At 44.3% G+C, this 12841-nt stretch overlaps 1 protein-coding gene across 3 annotated transcripts in view; it reads left to right on the forward strand.

The window, feature by feature from the left end:
- Window positions 1-12841, forward strand: part of RABGAP1 (RAB GTPase activating protein 1) — a 263850-nt gene that overhangs the window by 189801 nt on the left and 61208 nt on the right. For all 3 annotated transcript variants that reach the window (XM_073590685.1, XM_073590687.1, XM_073590686.1), the window contains exons 20-21: window positions 6740-6832; window positions 8140-8250. In XM_073590685.1, the coding sequence (XP_073446786.1) occupies window positions 6740-6832; window positions 8140-8250 (204 nt within the window). The remainder of the gene's footprint in view (window positions 1-6739; window positions 6833-8139; window positions 8251-12841) is intronic.

Raw genomic sequence — 12841 nt, forward strand, 5'->3', positions numbered from 1 at the left:
GGGGAAAGATTTCGCTCACTGTCAGGAACAAGTCAAGACAGTGATAGAGACTCTTCAGACTCTGGGTTGGCAACTGGACTTCAAAAAATCCAGGTTGGAGCCAACGATGGTCCAGAATTTTTTGGGCCTAACAATAGACTCGGTAATACAGGAGTGTCGCCTCCCAGAGGAGAAAGAAGAGAAAATCAAAAACCTAATCAGAACAACATTAGGAAAGCCAACAATGACTCTGGGGAAAGCCATGTCAGTGTTGGGGTCCCTATCCTCCTGCATACCAGCGGTAAAATGGGCCCAATTTCACACAAGGGAACTTCAGTGGTGTGTGTTACAAAGCGATCTGACGCTTCAGGGGCAGTTGGAACAAAAGCTCACCATCCCGGATCCTGTACTCCAGTCGCTAAAATGGTGGTTACAGATAGAGTCCGCTCCGAGGGGAGTACCCTGGACATATGCAGCCTCCAGAGTAGTCACGACAGATGCCAGTCCCTGGGGCTGGGGAGCCCATCTAGACACCCTGTGGCTCCAAGATCCTTGGGCTCGGGAGGAAAAAGATCTGTCCTCAAACGAGTGGGAGCTGCTAGCCATCGAAAGAGCGCTGGAAGGATTACTGACACACCTGAGAGGACATCATGTGAAAGTCCTATCGGACAATCGTACAGCAGTTGCATACGTAAACCATCAAGGGGGCACCCGTTCTCGATCGTTAATGGGAATAGCAAAAAGAATCCTGACTCTGGCGGAACATCAGTTCCTCTCATTATCGGCCCTGCATATCCGAGGCGCGGACAACCTGAAAGCGGACTTTCTGAGCAGGAACCACTTAAAGCAAGGAGAATGGTGCCTAAAAGAGTCCATTTTTCAACAAATTGTGCAGAGGTGGGGAAAACCCATAATAGACCTCTTCGCCTCAAAAGCCAACAGAAAAGTTCAAAAATTCTGCTCCCTAAGACCAGCAGACATGCCACTGGCGGTAGACGCCTTCAGAATGAAATGGACATCAGGTCTCCTGTACGCATTCCCTCCGATATGCCTCATTCCATTAGTCCTGAAAAAGATCAGGGAGGACCAAGCCTGAGTAATTATGATAGCTCCCTTTTGGCCAAAAAGGCCGTGGTTCTATTGGCTGAGAGTGATGTCAGTGACAGACCCATGGGTGCTCCCAGAGGATCACGACCTCCTAACACAGGGTCTCTTCAATCATCCTCCGAATTCCAGGCTGCATTTGACAGCCTGGAATTTGAAAGGTCACTATTAGAGAAGAAAGGTTTTTCAGCGAGATTGATTTCCACCCTAATCAGTAGCAGAAAGCCAGTGACTACAAAAATATATGGGAGAATATGGAGGAAATTTTTGTCCACCTCAGGCCCTATACAGGAGGGGGAAGTGCCTGTGAGGGCAGTGCTAGAATTCCTACAAAGGGGTTTAGACTTGGGCTTAGCGGTCAGCACCCTGAAAGTACACGTTTCAGCCCTGGCAGCATTATTTAACTATGACCTGGCAAGCGATAGATGGGTCGCCAGATTTATCCGGGCCTGCACTAGAGCTGACTCTGTCCCATCTCCTAAACCTCCTCCCTGGGATCTAAATTTAGTCCTATCATCGCTAACGGAAAGTCCGTTTGAACCAATAAACGCAACATCAGATAAAGTGTTAACTTTAAAAACAGCCTTGTTAGTAGCGCTCACATCGGCACGTAGGGTTGGGGACTTACACGCACTATCAGCAGATCCACCATACACTCAGGTTATGGACGATAGAGTCGTGTTGAGATTAGATCCAGCATACCTCCCTAAGGTAGTGTCGAAATTCCACAGAGCTCAGGAAATAATCTTGCCATCCTTTTGTCCTAACCCCGGTAACAAAAAGGAAGAGAGATTACATTGCTTAGATGTTAGGAGATGTATTTAGAGGGGACAAAACCATGGCGGAAACAGAGGGCCTTATTTGTCTCGTATCAGGGAGCAAGGAAAGGCCTTAAAGCCTCTAAGCAAACTATAGCTAGATGGGTGAGAGAGGCCATCATACTAGCATATAGTAGTGCAGGCAGGGCTGTTCCAGAGGGCCTAAAAGCCCACTCCACGAGGGCCATGGCAACATCCTGGGCGGAGAAAGCGGACGCCTCCATCGACCAAATCTGTAAGGCGGCCACTTGGTCCTCTCCATCTACCTTTTTCAGACATTACAGATTAGACCTATCTGCTACCTCTGATCTCACATTTGGGAGAAGAGTGTTACAGGCAGTGATCCCCCCCCTAAAGAGAATACAAATCTCTGTAACTCTCTCGTGGTGCCGTCATGTACCATGGAAAAACACGGGTATTACGTACCTGGTAATGTGTTTTTTCATGAGACATGACGGCACCCTTATATTCCCGCCCTATTTGATCACGTCATTAGTTGGGTGTTTTTTGTTAGTATTATACACTCCTTGGTGTTGGAAATTTAGCAGTGTAAAATAGGTATTATTTATGTGTACACTAACCTGCGGAGTTCCTCTCGTGCTCTGTAAAACAACTGATGCGGAGAGAGGAGCCGCCCCTTTTATCTTGAAGGTTTCCTGTCCTCGTAGGGCGGATCCCCTCTCTCGTGGTGCCGTCATGTCTCATGAAAAAACACATTACCAGGTACGTAATACCAGTGTTTCTCTGCTGCAGATCTAGCAGAGCTCAAATACTGAGAATTGTACAACACAGCCACATCACTCATTGGCAGCTTTCTGTGTGCACTGTGCATAGGCAGTATGCTTCTAATTAGTGGTCGAGGCATGTTTACACAGAGCAGTTGACTAGGAGGCACCAGATACCTAGTCCTGTAATGCTAGCCTCCTCCTGATAAATCATTGATTTTATTGAAACAGAGACACACAGCCCAGTAAGTGACACATTGCTGGAATCAGGGTCTCTGCCTCTACATCATGATGCCCTCAGATTACATAACAAAACACTCTCTCCCATTCAATCATAAGGCTGTAAGGAAGAATAGGGAGTCGGGGCTTCGTTCTTGCAATTTGCTTTGCTTGTCAGTACGCGCCACTTTCTAACCACGCTGACAAATTAAGACAAAAATCCAATTCTTGGTAATAAATAGAGAATCAACATTGCAGAGTCACCAGAAATCATAGAGATCTGTGGGAAATGTTTCTGTCTTTGCATTATGGTGGTTTGGCAAGGATCGCCTCTAATGGCCGGTCTGTGCTTCTCTGCGTTCAGCATTTAACTCTGCCCTGCGATCAGTATCTGTAATTGTCCGCTTAGCGCTATGCTCCATGCACACTGTTAGTGAGGCCTGCTGTTCTGGAAAGTGGTTAATAATGCAAGAGGTTTTGTTTCTATCCAAGGATATCCTGTCTGTTCTCTCAGCATGCCTGGGGAAAGCTGCATTCTGCAGCGGATCCTCTTTGCTGACTCACGGGTGTAAGTATCCTGCAGATTACTCCTTTCTGCCTCTTATCTGTGCGATTGCGGCTCCTTTTTCTTAGTTATCGGACTTTTTCACAAGCTTCTGTGAAAAGTCCTGTCGATTAGAGCAGTATGGACCCTTTCCAGGACGTCAGTGACCACACGTCAGGCCCGTCTTCGTAGGCCTGCACCGAGATCTATGTTGCGAGTTACATCGCTGATGACGCCCCGGGACAATAGTGTACAAACATTTTTTAAACTTTAGATTTAATTTTTTGCTGTTACTTTTTTTAATAATTATTATTGCTATTCTTTGATGTAAATTACTATTTATAATATGAAGGGTTTTGTATTGCTAGATTGCTGTCCCTGTTCATAATGCTAGACTTTCTACATCGGGGGGTCTGCTGCTTAGAATTCCCTTTGATTAGCATTGAAGAGCAGCTGTGCTTCTGATAAACCTGGCCGTTCCGAGCCGTCCATCGTAGGTTAGTGTATATCGTCCCCTGGCACTAAGGGTATGTACACACAACGTCTTTAAGACGCCGGATGGTGTCTTTTTTTTTTTTTTTTTCCCCCACATTTAAATTCTAACAAGTGGACCATTTCCTAGCGGAATCCGCCCAAAAAATGATCATCCTGCTTCCTTTAACCACTTCACGGTTTCAGAACTTTGAAGCGGTTAAAAAAAAAAAGTGACAAAAATGAATATGTGCGCAGCTGTATTGTTTTTATATTGCTGCATATTATGTTCATTCTTTTGCTGCAGTTTTTCATTGCTTTTTTAGGCAGAATCCACCTGAAAAAAAAGATGTAGTGTGCACATGCCATAATGCCTCGTCAAAGGTTGGTTTTAAAGCCAAATTGACCACGTTTTGCTCACCAGTGGGCAGTTTTCAATCTAATATGGGGTGTCTTGATTAGGAATGATCTTTAATGTTTAACATGAAGTCAAGTAGGCTGGATTGACGTGGATAAAAAGAAGCCCTTAGGGGTAAAGGGATATTCCCATTGCCAAGATCCTATCCCAATATGTAGTAGGCAAAATAATATTGGCAAATACCTCCAATTAGAAGTGTAGTATAGTTCTCCCGATTCAGTCGCTTACTCCCATGTGCAGGGCATTTCAGTAGCTTAGGTATCCATGGCTACCACCACTCATATACTGAGTTAGTTACTAGTGGTCGTCGTAACCATGGATATCTAAACTACTGCAATGCCCTGGGGTAAACGACGTAGCGCATCAGGAGAACTATACTACATTTCTAATTGGAGGCATTTGCTATTATTATTAGCTTACAGCCTGCAATGACCCTGCTGCCACCTCACCAACACCAGAGCTGCTGCTGCCCCTGGACCACTGCCTCCTTCCCCATCATCCTATAGAATGTGAGGCCGCCAGGGGCCAGGTCCTCTTCTCTCTGTACTTGTCTGTGAAAATTAATTGTTTTTTTGAAATTTCTATTTGTGATTTGTATATAACCCCTCCTCATGTACAGATCAGGGAATCAATGGTGCTCTAAAAATAAATAACAATAATCCCCAGCATGATGTTCCACCCAGTGCTCACCTCTGCCCTCCTTTCCAGTGTGCACACAGCAGGAAGCTGCAGCAGTTACCACCTATGTTTCTGTCATGAGCATCATCGTACACTTACTCCAATACAACTAGTGGTTGGCCATCAGTGCACTCAATCTCTTTGAACTGTGGGGGCAGGGCCAGGTAGATGGTCCATGGAACCACTGCAAGCAGTCAACCAAAAGTGATTTCTGCATGACTTGGGGCTCAGATTGCTTGCCTGATTTTTGAGAGGGTGAGATGGAAGACAGATGCCCATGGACTGCAGGTGCCAAATCTGCGATTTCTGCACGGAACGAGCTGCAAGGCAAAGCAAATTGGCTGAAGGCACTCTCAGCCAACCAATGTAAAACCACCTCTACTTGTTCTGTCCTCACCATTCATCCAGTGTTATTCGGGCCTACGAAATTACACAGAACGTCCTGATGCCTGCGTGCACCAGAAGAAGTTGTTTCATTTGGGTGTGTAGCAGACACAGATCGACCATGCCCTCTCTCTCCCTGCAGCAGCTACATCACCAGCAACACCACCACGTCTCCTATTTGATGCTCTCCTCATTGTTTTCAACTCCCAAAATTTCAGAGTTTTACACGGCCTGTATACAGAGAGAGTTGTAGGCAGATTATTACACTGCAAGTTTTCAGAGTACCCCCCAAAAATCAATAAAAAAAAAAAAGCAATGTTGGCTACCTCCTCCTTCTCCGCCTCTTTCACCTCCATCTACTCCTGAATCTCCTGCTCCACTTGGACCTTTGCCTCCTGGTTCAAGATTATATGTTTTTTTTTTTAATTCTATGTTATTTTAAGTCCTTTTCTATCCACATTTGTTTGCAGGACAATTGTCCTGCTTTTACCCCCATTTAGTTTCCTTTTGCAGCCCCTTAGACTTTACTATGACCAATTTACAGCCAGTTTGGGTCCCCATTGACTTCTGTTGGGTTTGGATTTGTGGTCAAATTCGGTCCTGAATCAAACTTTTAACTGTAGGTTCATCAAACCCGCCGAACCCGAACATCCACGTAGTCCGCTCATCCATACTCTTAATACATCCCAGAACCGTTTCTTTTTTTGCTGCTGCATCACACTGTTGACTCATGTGCAGTCTGTGATCTAGTAGTAAGTCTTTTTCACAAATGCTGTTGCTTAGTTCTATTCCTCCCATTCTGTAGATGTAATTTTCATTTTTCTTGCAAAAATGTATAATCTTTCATTTCTCCCTCTTAAATACCATTCTATTGGTCGCTGCCCATTGTTGAAGCTTATCTAGATCCTTCTGAATCCTTTGCTTCTCTAGTGTTGGCTATCCCTCCTAGCTTTACAGCGTCTGCAAATTTGATTAGTTTACCTTCAGTTCCCTTATCTAGATCATTTATAAAAATGTTGAACAACACTGGTGCCAGAATTTTATCTGCCTGGAAAGATTTGTTTGCCAGCATACAGATTACAAAATTATTCAGATTTTTATCAGATTTCCAGAGCCGCTGAGGCCAATGATTGGCTGCAGTGGTCACATCTGCTGTAGTGGTGATATCATCATTGCAGTTTGTAAATAACGCAAACAGCAGCAGATGAGAGGCAGCGCTGGAGAAATACTTGGTATGTAAAGTTCAGTTTTTTTAATTTAAACAAGATTAAGCTGATGATTGTCTTTTTCGTGAGAAATCCACATTTTTAATATGCAAATGATCTGTTAAGATCTATGGGCCGGACATAGATCTCCCTGAGAATCTGCCTAGTAATAATTTTTCCCTTTTACATTTTAGATCAGTCAGAAAAAGCTCAAAAAATACGAACGTGAATATCAAATGATGAGAGAGCAGCAAGCCCAACAGGAAGACCCGGTTGAAAGGTTTGAGGTGAGTAATACTGTGTTTTATACGTTTTATATTGATGTTTTTCTTCTTTTTGTCCCTATTACACCCCCTTGTTTATTATACTTTTATACTCGCGAACCAGAGTGCGATTACCCTATTGATATGCAGTGAAGGCTCAGTCAGTCCTCGGAGGTTGGATACATTTTCCAGAGCCCTAAGATTTAAGCAGCAGCTCAACATGGACACACTGTAGGAAAAATATATATAGTTGTTTGGAATGTTATATTTAATGTATGTCAAATTCTTATTTATTTCCAATAAAAGAATGTTAACAGATAAAAAAAAAAAAAAAAAAAATTCAAAAAAATGTTCCGGCTCTTCCTACTTTAAATTTTTCTGTTTTTTTTTCTTCCTTTGATCCGATTTTGTCTCATTACAGTCTTTTCCATGTTTATCATGGAGTTCTCTTCAATATCCTGACTGTGACAGTAAAGCCCCCCCCCCCCTCCCTATACACATTAGACAAGTGTCGGCCGAGCCCACCGATATTGACAGGTTTGGATGACGGTCTAATGGGTATGGAGACACCAGCGAACTGATGTTTGGGAGAGCTGTCCATAACGTATGTCTGGTTTTGGACTGCCTATCACATTAGTCTCCCAGAGTTAAGCCACGAGCTGACGTGTTCTCATACAGAGCACAGGAGCACCTGGCCAAGCGAGCGTTCTTGCGTATGGAAGAGTTGGCTATCAGCCGCAGCATCATTCAGCTGACATCCATCTAATATATATGGCCAGCTTGTCAAATGGCTGCAGCAGAAGCCTCCCCCTATTTCAACCCCCTTAGCTAAGGTAACGGGCTTCAGTTGGACAAAAGACAAAGATGTAACTGATTTGCAGTAGATTAACCCCTAGTTCTCTGCAAGATTTCTCCCAATGGGCTCCAGGATCATGCAGAAAATGCTGCAAACTAACCTTTAAGCTTTAAGTATTTAAGAAGAAAATAAGTTTGTCTGCTGTTGTAACCGTCAGATGTGAATCTATAGTACGAGTCGATGAATAGGCCTAATAGAAGACCTTGTCACTATACACACTATTTCTATAGGCAATAGGTAAATCTTGTCTGCATGTTACTTACTCCACTGCTCTGTGCCTGGGGCTGTTAATATGTACCCTTGGATAATGTTTCTTCAGGTTAACTTCATGCAAACCTTGGTAATAATTAGATTAATCTTTTTACCCCAAAAGCCTGTGTGTGCTAGGGAGACATGACCTAAAAGATGTTCCTGTACGTATACCTAAAGATTTAGATAATTGGCAAATCCAAACTTTTTTTTTTTTTTTTTTTAGCGTGAAAACAGACGACTCCAAGAGGCAAATATGAGGCTGGAGCAGGAAAATGATGACTTAGCTCATGAACTGGTTACCAGTAAGATCGCCTTGCGGAAGGACTTGGATAATGTAAGAAATGTCTTTGTCTGTCTGACCAGCCAGATGACACCTGTATGTCTCTCTTCCAAAATAGAAATGTTATTGCACAGTAGACTTATTAGTCTAATGATTTATCTCTTATATAGACCAATATTCTGTAGAACATTTTTTGGTCCAAGGGCCAGAATGCCATACTGAACCAATCCAAAGGGCCGGAAAAAATGTAAAGGGGTACTAACATGAACATATCACCATAACTAACGTTAATACATCACCAGAACCAAGTTTTAAGTATTTAAGAAGGATTTGTAGGCATTCTGCACAGTTTCTGCTCCAAAAAGTGTCAACATATGCTAACTTACAACCTTACACTGAGCTTTTGGAACAAAAGCTGAGCAAAATCTCGCAAAATCATCATCATAAGCTCAAAACTGTAAGTTTTGAGGATTTTTAAGTTTTAACATAGCCATCAAGCACGTTTTGAATTGCCACATGGTTCAGGATCAGAGTTACCGTCAGTACACGAATGCAGTGTCAAAACCTTTGTCAGTACATGAATAAATCACCAAGCTTAGTACAGCGATCAATTGCAATATCAGGTCAGCCCCATATACATTTGTATCGCATGAACCTACAGCTCCCAGTATGTCTTTACTTTAACAATGTTAAGGAGATATTGAGACTTAAGTCATCATCAGACTGTGAACCATACAGGAATCATAGCACTGATGAGACGCAGGCAGCATAACAAATAGAAATTATTTTCACCCAGGTGACATTTTCTCTGATTCGACTCGTTCCCATCCCTTTTATCTCCTTGTAGCACAGATGCCATGATGAAACTTCACACCCATAGTTCATCTCTTCAGACTTCCCTCTTCTCCACCTTCCGCAACACTTCCTGTCGCGGTGCCCTTGATAATAAAAGTATCATTATTCCCCAAAATAAAAAGCTCTCCTATGCAATGCCCCTGAATAAATAATTCCCTCTGTTTCCTCCGCAAAATATCCCTCCTACACTGCCCCTCCGCAAAATATCCCTCCTATACTGCCCCGCCGCAAAATATCCCTCCTATACTGCCCCCTCCCCAAAATTCCCCTCCCGCACACTGTCCCTCTGCAAAATACCCCCTGCACACTGCCCCTCTGCAAATTATCCCCCATGCACTCAGCCCTTCTGCAAAATATCCCCCATACACACTGCCCCTCTGCAAAATATCTCCTGCGCACCATCCCTCTGCAAAATATCTCCTGCACACTGCCCCTCTGCAAAATATCTCCTGCACACTGCCCCTCTGCAAAATATCTCCTGCACACTGCCCCTCTGCAAAATATCCCCTGCACACTGCCCCTCTGCAAAATATCCCCTGCACACTGCCCCTCTGCAAAATATCCCCTGCACACTGCCCCTCTGCAAAATATCCCCTGCACACTGCCCCTCTGCAAAATATCCCCTGCACACTGCCCCTCTGCAAAATATCCCCTGCACACTGCCCCTCTGCAAAATATCCCCTGCACACTGCCCCTCTGCAAAATATCCCCTGCACACTGCCCCTCTGCAAAATATCCCCTGCACACTGCCCCTCTGCAAAATATCCCCTGCACACTGCCCCTCTGCAAAATATCCCCTGCACACTGCCCCTCTGCAAAATATCCCCTGCACACTGCCCCTCTGCAAAATATCCCCTGCACACTGCCCCTCTGCAAAATATCCCCCCCCCACACTGGACCTCTGCAAAATATTCCTCCCACACACTGCCCCTCTTATAAAACTGTGCCCCCTTTAACAATTGTCACCCCCTTTATGTGCCCTCACTGTAACATTAATCCCCTCCACCATCATCCACAGTAATAAGGCGTTTGAGGTTTGGCTCCTTCATGAAGCGCTTACTTCGGCCGCGCTTTCTCTTCCCCCTCTGTGGTACTTTGGGGCTAAAGTGCCGGCAGCATTGTGATGTCAGCAGCGTGCTGACCTTGTCACATCAGAGACGGGGCTGACATGCGCTCCTCAGTCCCGGTGCCGCAGTGTTCAGATGTATTTGCATCTTAAAGAAATGACTACATTTGAACATAGGAAGAAGGGAGCAGCGTCTCCTGGACTGCGCTATGGGCCGCACAACATCCTTTGTATGTTCTGACGTCCTGCTGTAGAGGATATATGAGTAAAGTTTTGATTGGGAAATTCTTGAAAGGCATGGTCTGCTCTGAGCAGTCAGTGGTCTCCAAATTTTTGTCATCAAGCTGCTGTAAAAAATAAAACTCCAATCATGTGGTGAGGAGGTTTCTCAACTGTCAGATAACCAAAGGTTGAAGACCACTACGCTACAGCCTACTGCATCATCTGATCATATTTGGTTCATAACATTTTGGTTCTGCGTTTTTCAAGACCCTTTGTCGTTGCTTTAATTAATGACTCTTATGCCACCTCATAGCTGGTGATGGCTCCATAGTTATTCCTATGCCTTCCCTAATCATCTAATCTTTCAGAAAAGGCTCCATACAATGCAATACCTGACTAGTGACCCCTCACCACTGCAGCCGGTGATTGGCTGCATCCGTTACTAATTTGTACAGTTGGGGTCGGAAGCATGAGAAGGGGAGTAGTGGAAGGAGGGGGCAGTAAGGTGACTATTTTTTCTTTTATTAATTTACACCATCCTGAGTAGGGTTTTCTTTTTTTAATTGTAAGTGGTCTGGCCGCCCCTTTGGGCCTTAAAGAAGTTGGACCATAAAGACATTAATCACTTATCTGCAGGATGGCTAATAAATGTAATACTTGTGGGGGGACATCTGCGGAGATCCCTGCTGGTCCTGAAGAAGGGGGTGTCTCAAAGTCTCCTTTATGATCGAAAAGATTGGCACGGGACCACTTGTATGAAAATCACATGCTTGCAATCACATGCCCACTGCTTCTGGCATCGGGACCTGAGAATCCCGACAATGTACAGTGCGGACTTGTAGGTTAAGAATGAAAAACCCTTTTAGCAACTTGCTTTCCGACTTTTAACACATTTTCACACATCCAGCACTCATGGCCCGAGACCACAATGTCCATTCTAATGTGGAGCTCCCGACCCGAACTCAACATGCCTGTTGTGGTTGGGATAGCCACGACCGGTCTGGACTTCGTGGACCATACTCCAAACAGTGAATGTTGGCCTTACAGTTTGTTAGTTTAACTTTGCCATTCTCAGTGCTTGTATCTCCTTTATAATAATCTTTCTGAATATCACTTTGTCTCCTGCAGTCTGTTGCTCCTCATCCTTCTCCTCATGTGATATGTCGGTCATATGCTCAGTGTCACAAGCTGTGTAGTAAGGGTTAACCAGCAGCTGTCTATTAGGAACATTTATTACAGGGATCCAGGCAGCAAAAAGCAAAGCACAAAACCATATTTATTGGCCGCCATAGTGCATGTACGGTTTTAACCATTTTGTATGTTTTTTTGGCTGACGGGTTCCATTTAAGGCCTCTTTCACACTTACGTTTTTTTGGTCAGTTGCAATCCGTGAAAAATACAAAAGACGGATCTGTTTTCCATTGTGACACGCACCAACGTATGCCACCGGACCGTTGTTTTGACGGATCCGCTGAAGTCGGAAGTTTAAAGGAACCGCAGCCTGGAAAAGGAGAGAGAGAGAATTTTTTTTCTGCCGCCAGAACAGTATTTGGGGTTAGATTTCTGTCAAACAAATTCTTCCCGACATGCTCAGTGTAAAAAAAGCGGATCCGTGCAGACAAAAAACGTTTCATTGTCCGTCCACTCAAGTCAGTGGACGCCAAAATTTTGGCAGATCCGTCAAAAAACGGATCCAACAGATGACCATCCGTCAAAATTTGCCGCTAATGCAAGTCAATGGGGAAAAAAAAACGGATTCTCCCAATAAAATGGCGGATCCGTTTTATTTTTGCAAAACGGCGGATTTTAACTGATGGAAACAAACGGAAATGTGAAACAGGCCTAAGCATGTTTTCCAGTCTTATCTTTGTATAAGTGATAAGTTATCCAATTTCTTACTAAATACTGCCCCAATTAAGCGATACCATTTCTTAACTTTTCTGTAGTAATTTGCACCTTTTTAGTGGTATTTGTGCTTTATGCTCTATACTTGTTGCACCATGTCACGCCGATAATTCGCACACTTTCTCAGTGCCGTCTTACTCGCTGCGCTCACCGCTCTGCTCCTCTCGGTCTCAGGCCATCACTCTGAACTCTTTCTTGCAGTATCCTATGCACACTGCATCCTCCTTTTACTGAGAATTTACTCCTAGCTGTAGGGAGATGTGGCCAGACCTTGCAGGATTTCAACCCCTGTGTATCCTGCAGAGTTTAGCTTCTCTGGTCTATTTTCTGTCAACAGTGGATATATTAGGCAGCTCTTCCCTACACACCTTGCCTGAACCTGGATTCCTAGTGGAGTTTGTCTCCTAGTATCCTGTCAAAGTGTATTATAGTGTTGTCTCTTCTGTTACCGATCCGGCTAGTTTCCTCTTTCCATCTTATCTCCCCGCTCCTGACCCGGGCTTCATAATATGCTGATCCTGTGCTGCCTGCCTCGATCTCAGATTGGCTGACTAGGTCTCTGCCTGTGCCCCCTATGTATCTCATATCTCTGCCTTG

This window comes from Dendrobates tinctorius, unplaced genomic scaffold (assembly GCF_039654945.1).
Source record: "Dendrobates tinctorius isolate UK_male_01 unplaced genomic scaffold, ASM3965494v1 ptg000120l, whole genome shotgun sequence".
NCBI lineage: Eukaryota > Metazoa > Chordata > Amphibia > Anura > Dendrobatidae > Dendrobates > Dendrobates tinctorius.